General features: G+C 36.7%; 1 protein-coding gene across 1 annotated transcript in view; it reads left to right on the forward strand.

Annotated features, from left to right (window-relative positions):
- oplah (5-oxoprolinase, ATP-hydrolysing) overlaps nucleotides 1-22549 on the forward strand; it is a 31334-nt gene continuing 8785 nt past the window's right edge. The window contains exons 1-19 of the mRNA XM_073828163.1: nucleotides 1-127; nucleotides 491-614; nucleotides 4285-4480; nucleotides 4561-4726; nucleotides 4835-4973; nucleotides 8355-8422; nucleotides 9742-10028; nucleotides 10665-10777; nucleotides 14334-14504; nucleotides 14634-14771; nucleotides 14853-14991; nucleotides 16265-16377; nucleotides 17370-17521; nucleotides 18529-18689; nucleotides 19048-19149; nucleotides 20690-20864; nucleotides 20996-21180; nucleotides 21662-21808; nucleotides 22052-22186. Of these exons, the coding sequence (XP_073684264.1) occupies nucleotides 22-127; nucleotides 491-614; nucleotides 4285-4480; nucleotides 4561-4726; nucleotides 4835-4973; nucleotides 8355-8422; nucleotides 9742-10028; nucleotides 10665-10777; nucleotides 14334-14504; nucleotides 14634-14771; nucleotides 14853-14991; nucleotides 16265-16377; nucleotides 17370-17521; nucleotides 18529-18689; nucleotides 19048-19149; nucleotides 20690-20864; nucleotides 20996-21180; nucleotides 21662-21808; nucleotides 22052-22186 (2817 nt within the window). The 5' untranslated portion in view covers nucleotides 1-21. The remainder of the gene's footprint in view (nucleotides 128-490; nucleotides 615-4284; nucleotides 4481-4560; nucleotides 4727-4834; nucleotides 4974-8354; nucleotides 8423-9741; nucleotides 10029-10664; nucleotides 10778-14333; nucleotides 14505-14633; nucleotides 14772-14852; nucleotides 14992-16264; nucleotides 16378-17369; nucleotides 17522-18528; nucleotides 18690-19047; nucleotides 19150-20689; nucleotides 20865-20995; nucleotides 21181-21661; nucleotides 21809-22051; nucleotides 22187-22549) is intronic.

Consider the following 22549-nt stretch of genomic DNA (forward strand, 5'->3'; position numbering starts at 1 on the left):
TTGTTGTTTTAGGAGGTGTGTATGCCGGAGGTTCTTTATGAGGAAGTGATTGAAGTGGATGAGAGGGTTATTCTCAGACAAGATTCCTGTCAGCTACCCAGAAATGAGGCCAAACGAATAGTAACGGGTGATTAGGATTTTCTTGATCTTTGCATTTTTAGTTTTAGAAGTCATATCATTCTCCTACTTGTTTTTCATCACTTTCATTACTTATCACAAAAATGTATGCATTAACAGTTTAATGTAATGCCCAGTCAGAAACTTGTCCCATTGCCAAGGTTATTACAGAGGCTACTTACTTAGAAAGGCATAGTAAAATAAATGGTCTGTTTAATTCTTGAGTTAAGACAGGGAGAGAGTGTAAAATTGCCATTAAAGCTAAATTATGGCTTAGGAAACCTTGACTAACATTTTATGTTTGTCATATGAAAGTTTTATTGGTTTAGAAAAGCTTAGAAAAGTATCAATATTGACTCTCTTTCTCTCTTAGGCAGTACAGGAGAAAGTCTGGAGGTGTGGAAAGAGTTGGATCTTCAGCGTGTGGAGAAGGATTTGAGACTTGTGCTATCCAAAGGCATCAGAAGTTTAGCGGTGCTCCTACTCCATTCTTACACGTGTGTATAGATAATTATATAAACTTTATGTATTTATTACATGGCTCTTTGAAATATTTGATTTTGTTTGGTCATTCATGACCTTCGGCGGTCTGATATTCAAAAGGGAACTGCAAGGGGGTGAAAGCTAGTAAATAATTACAGTGAGGTCAATAAGTATTTGATCACCCTGTGATTTTGCAAGTTCTCTTACTTAGAAATCATGGAGGTGTCTACAATTTTCAGCATAGGTGCATTTCCACTGTCAGAGACAGAATCTAAAAATAAAAATCCGGAAATCACATTGTATGATTTTTTTAACAATTTATTTGTGAATTACTGTGTCAAATAAGTATTTGATCACTTTCTTTATCAGCCAGATTTCTGACCCTCAAAGACCTGTTATTTTGCTTTTAAATAGTCCAGCTACACTCTGCTCATGATTCTAAATTAGTAGCACCTGTTTGAGGTCGTTAGCTGTCATAAAGACACCTGTGCACACCACAATCAGCCAAAGTCTAAGTAGCAACATGGGCAAAACCAAAGAGCTGTCAAAAGACACAAGAGACAAAATTGTAGACCTTCACAAAGCTGGAAAGGGCTACGGGGCAATTGCCAAGCAGCTTGGTGAAAAAAGAATAACTGTTGGAGCAATTGTCAGAAAATGGAAGAGGTTAATGATGACTGTCAATGTCCCTCGGACTGGGGCCCCACGGAAGATCTCTCCTCGTGGGGTATCAATGATGCTAAGAATGGTGAAGAATCACCCCAGAACTACACGGGAGGAGCTGGTCAATGCCGTGAAGAGAGCTGGGACCATCGTTTCCTAGGCTACTATCAGTAATACACTAAGACGTCATGCTTTAAAATCTTGCATCGCACGGAAGGTTCCCCTGCTTAAGTCAGCCCATGTCCAGGCCCGTCTGAAGTTTGCCAGGGACCATCTGGATGATCCAGAGGAGTCATGGGAGAAAGTCCTGTGGTCAGATGAGACCAAAGTAGATCTTTTTGGTCTTAACTGCAATCGCCGTGTTTGGAGGAAGAAGAATGATGAGTATTATCCCAATAATACCATACCTACAGTGAAGCATGGGGCTGGAAGCATCATGCTCTAGGGGTGTTTTTCTGCACAGGGGACAGGATGACTGCACTGTATTAAGGAGAGGATGAACAGGGCCGTGTATTGTGACATATTGGGCAAAAACCTCCTTCCCTCAGTCAGAGCATTAAATATGGGTCATGGCTGGGTCAAGGTTCTGGAGTGGCCTAGCCAGTCTCCAGACCTAAATCCAATAGAAAATCTTTGGAGGGAGCTGAAACTCCATGTTGCTCAGTGACAGCCCCGAAACCTGAAGATCTGTTTGGAGGAGTGGGCCAAAATCCCTCCTGCAGTGTGTGCAAACCTGGTGAAGAACTACAGGAACCGTTTGACCTCTGTAATTGTTAACAAAGGCTAGGGCTGTGCAATTAATCAAAATTCGGTTTCGATTTTGATTTCTGCTTCAAAAGATCATGAAAATGCAGTAATCGAAATTAAACTATTATTGCGCCCCATTCCACCCCCTTTCCAGTGGAGCACTTTCGCTCCTTCATAAAAGCCTAATTTCACATGCAAATCAGCAAAATCATGTAACGTGACTTTCATAAAACGGGACGTGCTTGATTTATTAATGTTTCTTTGATGTTGTGTTTTTAATAGCACGTAGGAAAATTTGCGCTGTTCTGTGAATGCGCTCAGAGACGGAGCAGAACACGGACATGAAAAGTTATCTTTTAAGTCAAGGTGAGCCTAAACGCTCAAATACGCGCAAAAATATTTCAAAATCAGGCGCTTGGTGATTATTCATGTAAACACTTGTCAATTATGTCTTAACTGACCATAAACCGTTGAGAATGAAAATACGTGTGTAACAGTATATTGGATCCGTGTGGTTAAGCGCAACACATAAGATTCCTTCTGCTGTCTCTGTGCCTAATATGAATAAAACATAAAAATACAAAGATAAAAATCACTCACTGCTTTTGAATGAAGGACATTTGTAGCTTTAATAAGAAACAAAGCATGTTTAACTATTACAGTGAAGGCGCTGTTTTATTTTACATTCAAATAATTACATTTAATTTCTGTAGTATTGTTAGACTACTTTAGACTTGCATAAAAGTATTCAGTATTTTTTAAAGCACTTTTTTTCATTTGTATCTTTTTTCTCGCTGTATTGCTATCTTTAAATTAATCACTATATAAAGTTTTGGACCCTGTCATAATCGTTTAAATAATTGCGATTACAATATTGACCAAAATAATCAGGATTATGATTTTTGCCAAAATCAAGCAGCCCAAACAAAGGCTTCTGTACCAAATATTAACATTTTTTGACTCAAGTGATCAAATACTTATTTGACACAGTAATTTACAAATAAATTGTAAAAAAAAATCAAACAATGTGATTTCCAGATTTTTATTTTTAGATTCTGTCTCTGACAGTGGAAATGCACCTATGCTGAAAATTGTAGACACCTCCATGATTTCTAAGTAAGAGAACTTGCAAAATCACAGGGTGATCAAATACTTATTGACCTCACTGTAAGTTGAACGTAATGTAATTATAAAATAAACAAATGAAATTGCAAGTGCTGTGAGTTTAACATGTGTCTAGAAATGCACTGCACACTAGGTTTTCTTTCTTGACACTAAATTCATGTCATTTGCAAAATTACTGTGGACAAATGTTTTTTCACTAATATTTCACCAAAGTTTGAACATTGGGAATTTAAGAATGTATGGTGTAAATATTAGTAATTTACTTAAAGAATGAACTTAAGTATGTACAAGTCCAATAAAGTGCATCCATCTGTAATAAAAAGTGCAGGACAAGTGAGGCACTTTTTATTATGGATGGATGCACTTTATTGAACTTGTTTTGGACTGATGAAGAGAAACACCTGCCCATGCCATTCTAAAGCTTGGAAGTGCCAGGATAATTTTTAATATAACTCAGATTGGATTTGTATGAAAGCAGGAAGTCATATACACCTAGGATGCCTGGAGGGTGAGTAAATAATGGACTCATTTTCATTTATGGGTGAACTAACCCTTTAAATCAAAATTTCATGACAACAAATTACTGCTTTATTTATTCAAAAACACAAGTATCTTAATGTTTTTTTTGTATTTTACTTTTCATTTTATTACAAGTAGGTCTACAGTGCCCCCCAAATAAATGAAAATACCTTACCAAATGCGCATTAGAACCCAGGGGAGGCTGTTCTAACCACTAACCACTGATCTATAGACCTGTTGCTCTGCTAGTCTAACTAGTTTGCTGACTCAACTGCAAAACACTGCTTACACATAGATATAAACAAACACTGCAAGTGGCAAGAACTCACAGTGCAGTGTCATGAGAGGATAACTGGCTGTCAGAAAATGGAAAAGAAAGTGTTAATTGTGTCTCATCTGTGTAAGAATGACAGAAGTTTCCATGAGTTGTGATGACTTTGTATAAAGAGGGAATAAAAGTAGTCTGTGTACCGAGCCCTACGGAACACCAGTTGGTAGTTGGTGTGGAGATAAAATTTCATAATGGCCATTGCGACATTATATCAAACACTGAACTAATTATAGGATACTGAGATATCTGATAATGTTCACTGAAATCACATTTCTCATTTCTGATATTTTGTGTTTTAGATGGGCGGCTCATGAGAAGGCTGTGGGCTCTTTGGCGAAGCGTCTTGGTTTCACTCAAGTATCTCTTTCCAGTGAGGTGATGCCCATGGTGCGAGCAGTGCCTCGTGGGTACACTGTTTGTGCTGATGCTTACCTCACACCAAAAATACACCTTTACCTTACTGAGTTCTCTGCAGGCTTTAAAGGAGGCTTGAAGGTATGTCATGATATTTATTTTGTCAATATCAATATTTTTTAAGAATCCATTCATTAAATACCTCTTTCTCCCTCTCTCAGGATGTGGATGTGTTATTTATGCAGTCAGATGGTGGGCTGACTCCAATGGAGCAGTTCTGTGGCTCTCGGGCAGTGCTTTCTGGTCCTGCTGGAGGAGTTGTGGGCTATGCCGTCACATGTTATGGGTTAATGGAAAAGAAGCCTGTCATTGGTTTTGACATGGGAGGTGAGAGATGTGTAAAAGTATCTCCTAAATGTATAATATAATAGTCAATTTGCTCTAAACTAAGTTGAACAGAGGTCAGAAAAGAGACTGATGGAATGGTTTGTACAGGCACATCTACAGATGTGAGCCGATACGCTGGACAGTATGAGCACGTCTTCGAAGCAACTATCTCTGGCATCACCCTACAGGCTCCACAGCTTGACATCAGCACTGTAGCAGCAGGTGGAGGCTCTCGACTGTTCTTTCGGTAACAAACATACAATATGACTATAGTTAACAATGTAATTAGTAATTTGTATGATGAATCATTTTGAACCATTCTTACATTGTATACCATGTTTTTAAATTTAGTTACACTTCTTCAGTTTCTTATTGTAACTGGTCATGAGAAAGTTAAAGAGCAGGTCATATATATAAGTGTCCTAATATTGTTTTAACAGATTTAAATGCTTCTAAGGTCAGAACACATTTTAAATTGTCTAGAACAGGGGTTTTCAAACCTGTCCTGGAGCCTCCCCTGCCCTGCACATTTTGTATGTCTCCCTTATTAGGCACACCCAATTCAGGTCTTGCAGTCTCTACTAATGAGCTGATGATTTGAATCAGGTGTATTAGATGAGAGAGACAAGCAAAATGTGCAGGGCAGGGGAGGCTCCAGGACAGGTTTGAAAACCCCTGGTCTAGAATATACATTTATACATAGAGTCATTTGTCCATGATTTCGAAATGGTTCGTTCAAGCAGTTCTAAGCAAAATGTCTGTAAACCCCTCCATTCCATGAGCCTACTCTGCTCTGATTGGTCAGCTGGCCAAGCCTGTTGTGACTGGCACAGGGAGGAGTACTTGAGCAAGTTAGCGAGCGCTGCTATCTGTGTTGCCATGTCCATGGTTATTTTTGATATTGTGGGTTGAAGCAACCCCAATAACATCATATATAGCCCCTGGAATACAAATTTACCAGGGGAACCTCGACAAAAAGTATATATTTTACACCCAAAGGAGTTTCTTAACGGGGACCCCCTCAAAATGCGATTGGGCTAGTTTTGAGTAGCAATTGAGTGGGTGTTGTTGTAACAACCTGGCAACCCTAGCATGCACCTTTACATAAAACAATAATGTAGTGCTCCAAACCATTCCTCAAATAAAAGCATTTTGTTTAACACTTATGCAAGCGAATCTTGTCCACAGCTAAAGTTTAGCTGCTAAACTGTAAACACTTAACAAAACAATAATGGTGGATGTTAGCACAGTTTGTAAACCAAACTATGTCTACTGTAATGTCTTAAATGTCTGTAATTGTCACCGTCGTGGGTAGTTAGGACAAAAATTCTGATTAACATGCAAAAGATACCTTTTTTGTCGCTGCGCATGTAGTTAGGACACAGTTTTAACCCTATAACTACTGATGCAGCAAAATATACAGCAGTTTTACAATGATTATGAATTCTGTGTGATACATTCGTTATTATTAAATGAAGTAATCAGAACAATGACAGTCTACATTAATCAACACATTCTTGGGAAATAGTGGGTTCACAGTGAATTATCAGAACTATTTCAGAAAGCCAGCAATATTGTGGTTTACCTGGAGACCTAAAGCTGCACTAAGTACACATGACATATTGGCATAAAAAATTATATTTTGAGCCCTCAATTGAAAATGTAGACATAACGCATCAACCGTACTTACAGTTTGTGGTTCGGAGGCACTCGTTATTCCATAAAGATAAGATAAAAACCAAGAGTCGAGAAGCCATACTCTGTAAAATAAGGAGCACAGTAAAGGGTTTGAATTATTTTGCTGCGATATTAGATTAGATTAGATTAGATTCAACTTTATTGTCATTACACATGTACATGTACAAGTACAAGGCAACGAAATGCAGTTTAGGTCTAACCAGGAGTGCAATAAGCAGCAAGTGCAGGATAAAGGTATAAGTTATAAGTGCACTTATAGGGAATATGTACAGGGAGAACTATGGATAATATTAAAGTAATATTAAAGATATTGTTAAACACATCATCTTCTGGACATGATGTGAACACACTAACTAGCGTTAGTGTTTGTGGGCAGGTCAGACTGTTCATATTTTGTGGGCAGGCGGGGAATGTGTTACACACTGACAGAGATGGGTTACATGCAGAAGATTCGAAAATATAACAATTTGTTAATGTGATTCTGAGTCACCTCTTTTTTTTGCGATACAATATCTTTGTGTTTAATAAACTTTTTTGATTAACGGCTGTGCAGACTGATTACATTGAAGAATAGCGATCTTACAAACTGCAAAAAAGATATTTTTCGAAATCCCACATGACCTGCTCTTTAAGTAAGAACCAGTAACGTGGGTGTTCATGATGAAGCAATAACTATTAATTAATAATTTAATTGGTTAGGCTTATGGATTACCAATTGTCAGCACAAATGCATTCATGCAAACGTTGCCTGTGCATTCATCCAAAGATAGCATGTGCACTGTGGGTCAGGTCATATCCACAACACAAACACACATTCTTTGGTATGCTTGTAGGAATTAAACAGCCTTAACGTAATCACTGTTGGAGTGCTTCTCTATAAATAAATATGTGACCCTGGACCACAAAACCAGTCATAAGGTAAAATTTTACAAAACTGAGATGTATACATCATATGAAAGCTCAATAAATAGGCTTTCTATTGGTGTATGGTTTGTTAGGATAGGACAATATTTGGCCGATATACATCTATTGGAAAATCTGGAATCTAAGGGTGCAAAAAAAATCAAAATACTGAGAAAATCACCTTTAAAGTTGTCCAAATTAAGTTCTTAACAATGCATATTACTAATCAAAAATTACATTTTGATAGGTTTACAGTAGGAATTTTACAAAAAATCTTCATGGAACATGATCTTTACTTAATATCCTAATGATTTTTGGCATAAAAGAAAAATCTATAATTTTGACCCATGCAATGTATTTTTGGCTATTGCTACAAATATACCCCAGCGACTTAAGACTGGTTTTGTGGTCCAGGGTCACATATTACGTTTACTACTAAGATCTCTGGCACGGCCCTGTTATGACTTTGGACATAATTTTATTTCACGTTTGGTGTTGGGATCCTGGCGCTCATTCTCTGTGGAGTGTTTTCTGTGTTAAAGCACAAGGCTTCTTTTGTGTTCTGTCACTATTTGCTCTGTCCCGCATTTTGTCCCCACCCTCCTCGTTTGTTGGGCACCAAACTTATTGTAATAAATAGATTTGATAAATCTTTCGCACTGCTCCTTAGCATGTAAAAATAATATTATTGTAAACGAGACAAGTAGAGTGTTAGCCCACTCAATTGCATAGTCATGACAGGTATCAACAAAGTTAAGATTATAAAGTTGGGCCTTTTAGTAGTCTGCTTTTATCTGAGACATGCCTTCACTTTTATAAACTTGTAATTGTATGATTGTGATTGTGATTGTGATGCACCTAAGAGGCATTTGAAAAGGTTGTATGGAGATATGCTTTATTTTTGTAATTCTGCCAAGTGAAACTAGTTATATAGTGATATAGTAGTAGTATACTATCGTGAAACTATATTAACACTGTGTAAGTTAGAAAAGGTGAATATCTTTTCTATTGTCTGTCTGTATTTCAGGTCAGGGATGTTTGTTGTGGGGCCAGAGTCAGCTGGTGCTCATCCTGGACCTGCCTGCTATAGGAAAGGTAATAGCTGCTGTTTAGTTATCAGACTTACTGTCTTTCCCTCTTTTTCTTGCTTGTACATTTAGCCAATCTACATTGCACAATACTTGCTCCCATCCAACTGTGTTAAACCACTCAATGGCCTCTCATCTCATTGTCTTGTATGTAGATACTAATTTGCTACATACAAGACAAGTGTAAGTTGTAAAAATTTACAAGTATTGGCACATTAATACTAGTCAAGACATTAAGGCACCTATTATATACATATACTGAATAAATGAATCCATTAATTTTTAATTGCTCAAGCAGAATGATTTGAGTTCCTGAAAGGTGTGCGTCTAAAAATCCTCCAAAGTCTTCAAAACGTCTTAAGTAAGAGAGGAAAAGATGAGAGAAACGCTTAAAAATGTCAAAACACTTGTCAACCTCATGCTGAATTATGTTGTCTATACATAGTATTATATTCTTGTATTTATCTATAATATACACAACTAGTCAAAAAACAGTAGGAGTTTTAATGTTTTTAAAGTTTTAAAAACATTTTTTTAAATGTTTTTAAAGAAGTCTCTTCTGCTCACCAAGCCTGCATTTATTAGATCCATAGTACAGCAAAGACAGTAATATCTTAATTTTTTTACTCTCTCTCTCTTTCGGCTCGCTCCCTTTTATCAGGGGTTGCCACAGCATAGTGATCTGCACATGCTATTTGCTCCTTTGAAATATTTTTACTAACGGTTTTTAATTTTTGACTTTAAAATGTAATTTATTCCTGTGATTTCAAAGCTGAATTTTTTAGCATCATTACTCAAGTCACATTATCCTTCAGAAATCATTCTAATATTCTGATTTGTTGCTCAAAAAACATTTATTATTAGAAAGTTCAGAAAAACAGCATTTATCTCAAATAGAAATCTTTTGTCAAACTGATTTTGAACTGATTTTAATATTGATAATAATACAAAAAAAAAATTCTTGGTCAGCATATTAGCTTATTAGAACGATATCAGAAGGACTGGAGTAATTTAGCTTTTAGCTTTTTAGATAATTTAGGTTGTTTTTAAAATTTTATTCAAATAGACTTGTTTATTTAAATAGTAAAATGTTTCAAAATTGTACTGTTTTCCCTCTGCTTTGGATCAAATAAATACAGGCTTGGTGAGCCGACTTCTTTAAAAAACATTTAAATCTTACTGTTTAAAAACTTGACTGGATGTGTGCTTCTGCCATGTTTCTCCACATGAAAAAGTCTTGACGTTGTCACATAATAAAGACTGGACTGAAAGTTACAGTAACTCTGTAGCATGTTTATTGTGTTTCTCTCTTCTTTCCTGGTTCAGGTGGTCCTCTGACCGTCACTGATGCTAATCTAGCCCTCGGCCGCCTGCTGCCTTCCTTCTTCCCAAAAATCTTTGGCCCTGGAGAAGATGAGCCTCTCTCAAGCGAGGAAACCATGAAGCATTTCCGCGCACTCACAAAAGAAATTAATCAATACCTTTCAACCAACCAATCATTGAGTAGTGCTGCAGGAGGGGACCATTCAGAAATGAGTGTAGAAGATGTCGCTATGGGCTTCATCAATGTGGCTAATGAAGCCATGTGCAGGCCAATCAGAGCGCTTACACAGGTATTGGACAATATTCAGTTATAATTACATGACAATTATAGTGCCAGTTGCAGCATTGAAGCCACATTGAATAATCTTCTGTAATTTAGATGTACTTAGAGATAATTGGTCCTTTTTTGGTTTGCATTCTCTTACCTACAATAAAACATGTTCTGTCTTACCTAGGTAGCTCCTTGATATGATATGATATGATAAGATTGCAATGTGATTTACTTAGCCAATTTTCTGGTATACGCTCCATTACTTAACACCCGAAAAAAGCATTTCTTAACCTATATTGCAACAGAGTTTATAGTAGATTACCTGCATCTGATTTTCATCATTATAGAATAAGACAAATGCATCTGCGCTTTTTCATTTGCATATTGTTATTAAATCACCCAATGAACTTTTCTCTTCCAGGGGAACTTTTATGGGATTGCGTTCTCACACCAGTTTTCCCTGATTAGTAAATCTGGCCCTGTTTTCTTTGGAAACTCCATTGCACTATTGTTTTTGCAACATCAACATACTTGTACATCAAAATTATCTGGCTTATGTAGCATTTTAAGCATGGAATGTACCTCTTTGAAGTATGTTAACATCAACATCAAGTGAGATTTGACCATGTTGAATACTGTCTCTCTCTCTCACCAGGCTAAAGGCCATGATACATCTAAGCATGTGCTGGCATGTTTTGGAGGAGCAGGTGGTCAGCATGCCTGTGCCATTGCAAGAGCTCTAGGCATGAAGACTGTCTTCATACACAAGTATGTTTATATGTTTATACATGTGCAGTATCTGTGTGTTTTAGTCTGTTGTTGTTGTATGCCTGCATGGGATTGCAACAATATGCTTTTTACAGACTCTGTTCTGCTTTGCGTAATGAACTCAAGATATCACAAAGCAATGAAAATAATACACAAATAAAATTGCAGTGGCAAAGGTTGAGGCACAGACAACATTTTGTTTCCCTAGAGGGACTTTATTAGATCAGTCATGAAAGTTTCTCGAGAAATGGATGAGAGGCATTGAAAAATTCTGCTGGTTGGACAGCACATCTCTGCTGATAAAGTCAGGCGACTACCACCTTGTTTAAATCTGTACCTGACAGGACCCTTTCAGTTTCAATCTTGTGATTCTGATTATTTAATGCTTTACTATTTAAATTTGACCATTTTCAAAAATATTGTTATAAATGATGATTATGTTTTTGCTCTTTGTAAGTTGAAAATGAAAAAAATGAAAATTAGAAATTAGCATAGGTTTAGACTAAATGTGTTCCTTTTTTATTTGTCAGTTTTCAAATGTAAAAATTTTAATTTAAACAGACTGAGAGCAAAACACAGTATGAATAATGTCAGTTCTGTCACTTTTTAAAGTGTTCTGGAATTCAGGTTTTTCGTTTCATGCTACCACTTACTCTGCACTCACTGGGAAACTAATTAGAACTTTCCTGCAGCTCAAATAACCCCATGGGGTTTCAATTCCCAGGGAATGCACAGTCTGATGAAATGTAAGTTGTGGGGATATTATTACCACATGGATAAGAATTAAATTACAAAACAAGCAAAAAACAGTAGATGATTGAGCTGGGAATTTTCTCATTTGTGATGGGAGACATTCCAAATTCGGATAACAATGAAATCAATGACTAAATGAAGTAAATACAGAATTTATAAATCCCCACATAAAACAAATATTGTCCAAATAGAATTTAAGTAAAATTTAAATTGCACTTTTTCAGTGAGGCCCACAATCACCCTGAATCAAAGTAATCAAACTTTATGCACACAGACAACAGGTCAGGACAACCTGACGATTGAAGACATTTCATAAATACAACTGAAAACGTATCATAGCTTGGTAACTTTTCGATTAAGAAAGTTGAAATTTCACATATTTGGAAGTTTTTGCATATGCTAATATTGGCAGTTGGGCAGATCAACAAAAACTTTGCATACAGTCAAAACCAAAAAAATTATTCAGACACCAGTGCAGGACACAATAGTTCATTTATGAAAGTGAGGATAGCAAAATAAAGTAAGCTGTGACTACCAGTAAAATTGATACAAATTTGGGACCAAAAATTTGATTTGACACTTTGACCTGACCATGTTTTGTTACATACCTTTCTATCAAAGTTATCTGACATTATTAGGATTAATTTTTTTTCTGACACACTTTAGCTCTTGAGTTCTAGTCATGTTTTATTACCATTTTCTAAACTATAGCAAATAAACTGTGATAATGTGAGAAATTTTGAAGGTGTCTTAATATATTTTGTTTAGACTGTAATTAATTTGTGATTATTAAGATATATTTGTTCTGACACAGTTTAACTCTTGAGTTCTTGTCATATTTTATTACCATTTTCTAAACTACAATTCTAAACTAAGCAACCATTTTAGTATAAATTCTTAAGGGGCAATACAATAGAAATTAAACTTGAATATATTTTAGAGTAGTCAATGTGCAGTATAGCAGTATAGATTTACTGTCCTCTGAAAATAACACAACATACTGCCATTATTGTCAAAATAGCTGGCAACAAATTTGAGTACACCCTAAGTGATGACGGCAATATGTCATTTAACCACGCAAAGCCACATGTCCTATTCATCATGTTAATGTTTTTGTCTGCTTGACAGGATCATACAAAGTCGTGTATCTTGTATTAGAGCAGTTGAAAAATTTGCTGCTTTGAGTACAATTCTCTCATAGTGAACCACTGGGTGTTCAACATGGCACCTCATGGCAAAGAACTTGAGAATTAGAATTGTTGCTCTACACAAAGATGAACTAGGCTATAAGAGGTTCAGTAACACCCTGAGTTACAGTACAGTGGCCAGGATCATATAGAGGCTTTCCAAGATGGGTTCCATTAAGAATAGGCCTCGCAAGGGTCGATCAACGAAGTTCTGTAATCTTTCTGTATGTCAGGTGCAGAGCCTGGCTTCAAAAAACAGATGCATTGCTTTAGAGGTTGCAGAAGTAGAAGTTCAGCTTGTCAGTGCTCAGACCACACGCCACTCACTGCAACTAGTCAGTTTGCGTGGGCATTGTTCCAGAAAGAAGCCTCTTCTGAAGCTGGCAAACAAGAAAGCCTGCAAGCAGTTTGCTGAAGACAACCTGTCCAAGAGCATGAATTACTGCAGCCATTTCCTGTGGTCTGATGAGACTAATATAAATTTGTTTGGTTCAGATGGTGATGCCCTGGTGAGGAGTACCAAGAAAATTGTGTCTTGCCTACAGTTAAGCAAGGTGGTGGTAGCATGATGGTCTGGGGCTGCATGAGTGCTGCTGGTACTGGGGAGCTGCAGTTTATTGAGGGAAACATGGATCCCAACATATACTGTACATTCTGAAGCAGAACATGATGCCTTTCCTTTAGAAACTGGGCCGAACGGCTGTTTTCCAACACAATGATGTCCCTAAACACACCACCTAGATGATAGCTGCCTTGCTGAGGAAGCTAAAGGTGAAGGTGATAGAGTGGCCTAGTTTGTCTACAGACCTGAACCCTATTGAGTACCTGTGGGGCATACTCAGGTGGAAAGTCGAGAAGCACCATGTGTCTAACGTCCAGCAGCTCTGTGATATCATTATGGAGAAGTTGCAGAGGTTCCCAGCAACAACCTGTGCAGCTCTGGTAAATTTCATACCTAGCATAATTAAGGCAGTACTAGATAACAATGGTGCTAACATAGAATATTGACACTTTGGGCACAATTTTGACAAGTTCAATTAGGGTGTACTTACTTTTGTTGACAGCTACTTTGACAATAATGGCTGTATGTTGAGTTATTTTCAGGGGACAGGACATATATACTGCTATACAAGCTGCACATTGACTACTCTAAAATATATCCAAGTTTCATTTCTTTAGTATTGTCCCTTGAGAAGATATAATAAAATTGTTGCTGAAATGTGAGGGGTGTACTCACTTTTGTGAGATAATGTACATACAGGGTGTCTGCATGATGCTTTCTTCCAAATTTTGTGAAAAAGGGTCTGCAAAAGAATACATTTTTTGATCTATAATATTAAGTCCTTTTTATTCTGAATCTGTGGGTTGAAATGAATCTGATCCTAGGTTATCTGTCTGACTCACATAAAGTTTGGTGTGTACCATGTATTGACTCTCATGACAAAAACATGGCTGTATTTCATGTTTATATTCATAATGTATTTTAAAATGAAATGCCTTGTGATATGCATTAGGCAGTCTTCATGAGCAGTTTAGAAAAATAACATTGACATAAAGTGCTTAGGTTTTTGAACTGATATGGTGACACTACAATGCAATACTCTTTCTTCTGCCAGATACAGTGGAGTGCTGTCAGCGTATGGTTTGGCTCTGGCTGATGTGGTGGAGGAGGTTCAGGAACCCTGTTCTCTAAAGTACGAAGCGGGCTCATTCTCTGAGCTGGACCGCAGGATAGAACAACTCTCTCAACGCTGCGATCAAATACTGCAGAAACGAGGCTTTAGCAGGTCACCCTCAAAGCTACAGCCACATTTCAAATCATCTCTTTTTGTCCATCTGTTATGTTATTACCTTTGAACAAACATAAATGATTATAAATAAGATTGTGATAATAATGTATGATTGTGTCTGTACAGTTCTCAGATCAATATAGAAGTTTTCCTGCACCTGCGGTATGAGGGCACAGATTGTGCACTAATGATCACGGCCGCAGGTTACCCCAGTAATGCTCACTCTTGTACATCTGGAGACTTCAGAACTGCCTTCACTAAACGGTACTGCTGTTTCCACTTTAAATGGCCAAAACGGTTAGCTGTTTCCTCTTCCGTCTCTTAATCTTTCCCTTTCTACATCAGATATCAGAAAGAGTTTGGCTTCACCATCACTGATCGGCCTATCGTGGTGGATGATATCCGTGTACGTGGTTCTGGGAAGTCTGGAATTCGGTCAAAAGTGCAACCCAAAGCAGGGCAAACATCTCCAAAACCTGTTAAGGTATTTAAACCAATGCAATCCTAATCATACAGTTGAGGTCAAAAGTTTACATCCCCCTTTCAGCAAAATGTTCATTATTTTACCAAAATAAGAGGGATCATTCAAAATGCATACTATTGTTTATTTAGTACTGACCTGAATAAGATATTTAACATAAAAAGATGTTTACATATAGTCCACAAGAGAAAATAGTAGTTGCTTTTATAAAAATTACCCCATTTAAAAGTTTACATCCCCTTGATGCGTAATACTGTGTTCTTACCTGAATGATCCACAGCTGTGGTTTTTTGTTTAGTGAACAGTTAAATTGCCTGCTGTTCTTTAGAAAAATCCTTCAGGTCCCACAAATTCATTGGTTTTCCAGTATTTTTGTGTATTTGAACCCTTTCCAACAATGACTGTATGATTTTGAGATTCATCTTTTCACACTGAGGACAAATGAGGGACTCATATGCAACTATTACAGAAGGTTCAAACACTGAAGCTCCAGAAGGAAAAAACATGCATTAAGAGCCGGGGTGAAAACTTTTTAAATTTAACTTATTACTTTTAAAACGTAACTTACTTTGTCTTCTGGGAAACATGTTACTATCTTTTGAAGGGCAGTACTAAATGAAAAAAATTAAGAAAAATGAGAAAAATGTACACATTCTGTCACACACTTCATTCTGTTCAAAAGTTTTCACTCCCTGGTGAACAGGGTCATTTTTATAAATTCAACTGTTATTTTCTCTTGTGGACTATTATGTAAACCTCTTTTATGTGAAATATCATATTCAGGCCAGTAGTAAATTAACAGTAACTTGAATTTTGTACAATCCCTCCTATTTTGATAAAATAATTAACATTTTGCTGAAAGGGGGATGTAAAATTTGACCTCAACTGTATACTTGCAGATGTTAGGAAGTCAAGGCATTTCATCTTTGTGTAATGCCTTGACTTCCTAACATCTGCAAGTATAAAGTATACTTTACTGTTATTGGCTATGATGGAGTTTGACCTGTGTAGTCCATTAAAACACGGTTAGGGCTGCTAAGTTGGGGTGCACAATGCACAAGAAGCGCCATTACGTCTCGGCTAGGACAACTCACAGGGTTTCACACAAACAAACGTGTCACTTTCAGGTGGCAGTTCAAAATGGTGAATCCAATCATTAAATACACTAAAAGTCACTTAAATTCTGGCAACAATTTTTATAACTATGCTTGTGATTAATTAAATCACTGAATGATACTGTGATGTTACTCATTTTTTCTTTTTTCTTTTGACCCAGATGACCCAGTGTTACTTTGAGGACCGTTATCTGGACACCAGCGTATATCTGTGGGAGAATCTTACCTGTGATCACAGTATCCAGGGACCAGCCATCATTATCGACAAGAACAGGTGTGTGATTCAACATAAATGTCCAAAAAAAAACAGAACAGGGAATATCCAGCAATAATTGTCTTAAATGTCCACTGAAGTGTTTTGAAACACGCAGCATTATTTTGTAATTTCAACTAAAACAGAAAGACAGGGCGGGACATGTCCTTTTTAAAATAGACAATAGCATTTTGTTTATATCACAGCTTGGGCTAGAGTCGTTGAGCTCAGCAAAGAAGCATTTGACAGCGTATGACAACCACAGTCTCATCCATATCACCTTATTCATGCATATGATCCACTGAAGGACTAAAGAAATGTGCACGCTGTGGCAGTTTGTGTGAAACAGTGCGAAACCAGACTTCTTTCATCCCAATTGAAAGCATATTTACACTGTATGAATCATTCCCTGTCCCCTATATAGTGCACTACCTACGTGCCATTCACATTACAGAAAATACTAATTCTGAGAACAAGTGACCAATTTCAGCCGCAGCTTTAGCATCTATTTATAATGTAGGGGGTGGGACGCTTCAGATTCTAGAGAGCATTTGATTGGACAGAAAGTTTGATGAGAAGCTGAAATGCAGGGTGATGTCATCAAAACCACTGATCCATAATGGCGGAAGCTGGAGACTGTAAGTTTTAAATGCTTACGTTTTGTAAATCCGAATTTTATAATTGTTTTGAAACAAACTAGTTTCTAGATAACCTTAGGGTGAACATGCTCATACTAAAAGCCAAAAAAAAATTTTGTAAATAACCTAACGTGCCAAAGACATTTTTTTTTTTTACTGTACTTTACTTTACTTTGTACTGTATTTTTCACCATTTTTTAAATAATTATTATAGCTTTTAGTCCTCTTCAAGAGTGAAAAGATATTCAAATTTAATTGTAGGTGTTCCAATTGAGGGTGGATATAAGTGGTTTAGAAATGTTCTCATTGTTTCTGTATACCATTATTATATATTTTTTTCTAATTGAATATGTCTTATTTGGTGGTGATTTTTAGCACAATCCTTGTGGAGCCGGCATGTGTGGCTCATCTGACAGAGGATGGTGACGTGTGTATTGAAGTCGCCATGGGAACACAATGTGTGTTCGGAACCGAGCTCAACGCCATCCAGTTGTCCATCTTCTCCCATCGCTTCATGAGCATCGCAGGTCTGATGGGACAGGAATCAATGTGGAATGAATAATGAGTGTGTGGAAGGGATAATTAGTGTATTGAAAAGGTCCTAAAAATCCACAAATTAAGGCCTTAAAGAAGTCATCAGATGCCCATTGTCAAGTTGATGTGATACTTTAACATACTTTGTTTTAAAATTTCTCAAGGGTAGTGTAAATAACATCCTTTTTATCTTGTCTAAAACAGCTCTGTTTACAGAGACCAGTTTCAGTACATGACCCTTTAAATGCAAATGAGCTCTGCTCACCCCGCCCTCTCTTCCGTGAGGTGACAAGCAGTTATCTGAGACTGTAAACTTTAGCCACAATTTAGGGAACTTGGTAACTAGCACATTATTAGAAAGAAACAGCAAGTGGCAAAGGTTCATAAAAAAAAACTTATACTCACTTTCTTTTGCGCTGGATCACAAATTATTCGCCCGAAAATAAACCGATGTCAAAACAATGGCAGATTGTTTACAGCTTACCCAGTGCGGGTCTCTGCTGAAACACTAATGCCAATCAACAATTGTGGGAGGGGCCTGTGCAGAACTATGTCACTCTGCCAAGAATTTGTGAACAGCTTGATCTGAGAAAGTGGTTATGATTTACTGTCAACACACATTTATGTTCAAACAACATGTAAAAGTGAATTTTGCATCCGATGACCCCTTTAAAAAGTTTTTAAATCAGAGCAGAATGATCATAAATTCATGGCATTAAATGTTGCATGCATTGCAAAAAAGAGTATCTTAATTAGTATTTTTGTCTTCATGTAAAATAAAGTCTAAAATTGCACAAAACAACTACAAATATCTTTTAGTAGGATATAAAAACTTGTTTTCCCTTTGAATCAAATAAATTTTTCTGAGCCCATTGGCAGATATTGTTCTTGCCTTAATCATGACCTCACTTCATTTTGATCAGTTTCACAGAAAACAAGACTTCTTGGGTCATTTTACTTCTCAAGTATCTTAAAAACTTTTTTTTTTTCTTAAATACAGAGCAGATGGGTCGTGTGCTGCAGAGAACCTCCATCTCCACCAATATAAAGGAACGTCTGGATTTCTCCTGCGCTGTGTTTGGTCCTGATGGAGGTTTGGTGTCTAATGCTCCTCACATCCCTGTTCATCTAGGGGCAATGCAGGAGACTGTACAGTTTCAGGTACACAAACACACAAATAAAAAACAAAACACATTTCTTGATTGTTTTTGTTGGCAAACATTTATTTTCTGTAGCTTCATGGTTTGACTGAAGTGCAGTTAAATATTGTTTCACCACAGCATGTCCAGAGAGCCATAGTGTCTGCGTACTTGTGATCAATTTCTAATTTTATTTTATTTATTTATTTTGAATTTGATTGTATCAGAATCCAAATGATGCTGCGGCTTTTTAACAGATGAGTGTGCTTAGTGATGTATTTTGATAAAAAACAAAATCAAAATCAAAGTACTGTAAAGGACAAATTATAAACTTTGTAATAACTGTAAGTTTGAGAAAATGTTCTTTTGATGTATTTTAGATAAAGGCGGCAAAAGGCAACTTGCAGGAGGGAGATGTGATTCTCAGTAATCATCCGTGTGCGGGCGGCAGTCATCTACCAGACCTTACAGTCATCACTCCTGTAAGTCACTCATGATGAGTTTTCAGTAGTTTCATTTTGAATGATTCTCAAAAACTTATTTTTCTCCTCAAAATTGAAAGAAGTGTTTTAAAGGAGTAGTTCACTTTCAGAACAAAAATTTACAGATAATCTGCTCACCCCCTTGTCATCCAAGATGTTCATGTCTTTCTTTCTTTAGACGTAAAGAAATTATGTTTTTTGAGGAAATTTCACGATTTCTCTCCATATAATATACTTCTATGGTGCCCACGAGTTTGAACTTCCAAAATGCAGTTTAAATGCAGCTTTGAAGGGCTGTAAATGGTCCAAGCTGAGGAAGAAGGTTCTTATCTAGCTAAACAATTGGTTATTTTCTAAAAATGTATTTTTTTATCTCTACACAGAGTACACACAGAGCTTGACAAGACAAGCATTTGAGGTTAAAAAGTATAGAAATTGTATTTTATTTTTTTTTAGAAAATAACCAATCGTTTTGCTAGATAAGACCCTTCTTTCCTCGCCTGTGATCATTTAGAGCCATTTGAAGCTGAATTTTGGTAGTTCAAACTTGGAGGCACCATAGAAGTCCATTATATGGAGAGAAATCCTGAAATGTTTTCCTCAAAAAACATAATTTCCTTACGACTGCAGAAAGACAGACATGAACATCTTGGATGACAAGGGGGTGAGTATATTATATGTAGTAAATTTTTGTTCTCAAAGTGAACTACTCCTTTAAGGTCACCAAAGCTGCATTTTTTTAATATAAAATACAGTATAAACATTATATATTTCTGTTGAGTTTTATTGATTTTTTTTTTACTTTTTTTATTCAGCAAGGAAAGTTGAATCACGTTTTCCACACTGATAAAAATAAAAAAAACATTTTTAATAACTGAGCATGAATAATATTTGCTAAAAATGTGCTTTTATGATTATTATTATTATTATTATTATTAAGAATCATGTAACAACATTGTTTTTACTGTATTTATGATCAAATAAATGCAGCATCGCAGAAATGCCAATGCAAAAAAGCTTAATGATACAATAGGCTTAATTTTCCTCCACTTCCAGAATAAAAAATTCCTGATAATTTACTCACTCCCATGTCATTCAAGATAATAAAGTCTTTCTTTCTTCAGTCACAAGGAAATTTATGTTTTTTGAGGAAAACATTCCAGAATTTTTCTCCATATGGTGGACTTCAGTGGTGCTGAACGGATTGAGGGTTAAAAATGCAGTTTTGACGCAGCTTTAAAGGGCTCTAAACAATTCCAACTGAAGAATAAGGGTCTGAAAATGCATTTTTAACCTTCAATCCATTGAGCACAATTGAAGTCCACTATATGTGGAAACATCCTGAAATGTTTTCCTCAAAAAACGTAATTTCTTTGCGAGTGAAAAAAGAAAGACATTAACAACTTAGATGACATGGGGTGAGTAAATTATCAGGAAATTTTATTTTGGAAGTGGAAAAATCCCTAAATTTATTTTTTTGCCAGATAATATGAGCTGCTGGTGTCCCAACAGACTTGATGAGATTCGCTCTGTTATGCAGGTGTTTCGTGAAGGCATAAGTGCTCCAGTGTTCTTCGTGGCCAGCAGGGGGCATCATGCTGATATAGGGGGCATCACTCCAGGCTCCATGCCCCCCCACTCCACCTCTCTACAGCAGGAGGGTGCAGTCTTCACTTCCTTCAAACTGGTCACGGGTGGAGTTTTTCAGGAGAAAGGTAAAAAAAAAAAGAAATCAATCAGGTAGTCAGTGTAACAAATGATACAGAAAGATTATCATATTGTTAAACCATGGTATTTCCATGATCAGTCTATATAAGATTTCATATAAGATCTCTATATTCAACAGCTGTGACAGAAGCCCTCATGGCACCCGCTCAATACCCAGGATGCTCTGGGACACGCAACCTCCGTGACAACCTGTCAGACCTTCGGGCACAAGTAGCAGCCAATCAGAGAGGTTGTCACCTAGTTGGGGAGTTGATTGCCAGCTACGGACTGGAAGTTGTCCAGGCATACATGGGATACATTCAGGTGTGTGTATATGTCTGATGTATTAAATATAGCTGATGAAAATCTTAGCTTTAAAGGGATCGGTCACCCAAAAATGAAATTTCTGTTATTAATTACTTGCCCTCATGTTGTTTCAAACCTGTAAGACCTTTGTTCATCTTCAGAACCCAAATAAATATATTTTTGATAGACAGCAACACAGCTGATACATTTAAAGCCCAGAAAGGTAGTAAGGACATTGTTAAAAGACTATTTTAACAATGTCCCTAGTACCTTTCTGGGCCTTGAATGTGGTAGTACCATTGATGTCTATCTAGAGTCAGAAAGCTCTCAGATTTCATCAAAAATATCTTATTTTGTGTTTCGAAGATGAACGAAGGTCTTAGGGGTGACATGAGGGTGAGTAATTAATGACAGAATTTTCATTTTTGGGTGAAGTAACCCTTTAAGTTTATGTCAGGGTTTGGTTTATGATATCGTAAAGTTCTCTGTGTATATTTAGAGTAACGCAGAGCTTGCCGTCCGAGACATGCTGAAAGATTTTGCCCGGCGACAGCGACAGGAAACGGGCTCTCTTGAGGTTGAAGCAGAAGATCAAATGGATGATGGGACACCAATCAGACTGAAGGTCCAGATTGATGAACAGCAAGTAGGAAATCATTTTTAATTTTGCTGACTCAATTCAGTTTCTGAATTAGAACTTGCATTTTGATCATTTATCCCCTCCAGGTTTCATACTGAATATAATATTGAGAATATTGAATATTTGATATTCCTTTTCAATAGTGCATTCTGCTCTGTGTGTATGTATATGAATGTAAAGCTGTAGAAACAGAAGAAACCAATCAATCCTCTGATCAATGCCTCTGTCCATCTCTGTGTCTGTCTGTAGGGCAGTGCAGTGTTTGATTTTACTGGCACGGGGACAGAAGTGTGGGGCAACTGTAATGCTCCTCGTGCCATTACCCTTTCTGCCCTCATATACTGCCTGAGATGCATGGTGGGCCAAGACATTCCCCTCAACCAGGTGACACACATACATACACTTTGGTGGATTGTGCTTCTCACAATAAAGTTTGTTGAAAGTTTGTTTGCACCCAAATGACAATGTGTGTTATGAGTTAATGAATAATATGTTAAATGGGTTCTGAAAAATCGGTAGAGTGCTTAAAATTACTAATTGAGCTCATTTCATCACTTTTAACATTTGTAAATGTGAAAAGAACATTAAGTAATATATGAACTAACGTTTAATTCAGTTTGTTAGTATTGAAAAGTAGAGTATCAAATAAGCTTTTAATCATTGTAGAATTTCTGTTAAAATCATTTGAGAATTTTTAGAAAGTCCATGAGCAAGTTTAATGACATTGGTAAGCAATAACTAATTATC

The sequence above is a fragment of the Garra rufa genome, chromosome 22, assembly GCF_049309525.1.
Source record: "Garra rufa chromosome 22, GarRuf1.0, whole genome shotgun sequence".
Classification (NCBI taxonomy): domain Eukaryota; kingdom Metazoa; phylum Chordata; class Actinopteri; order Cypriniformes; family Cyprinidae; genus Garra; species Garra rufa.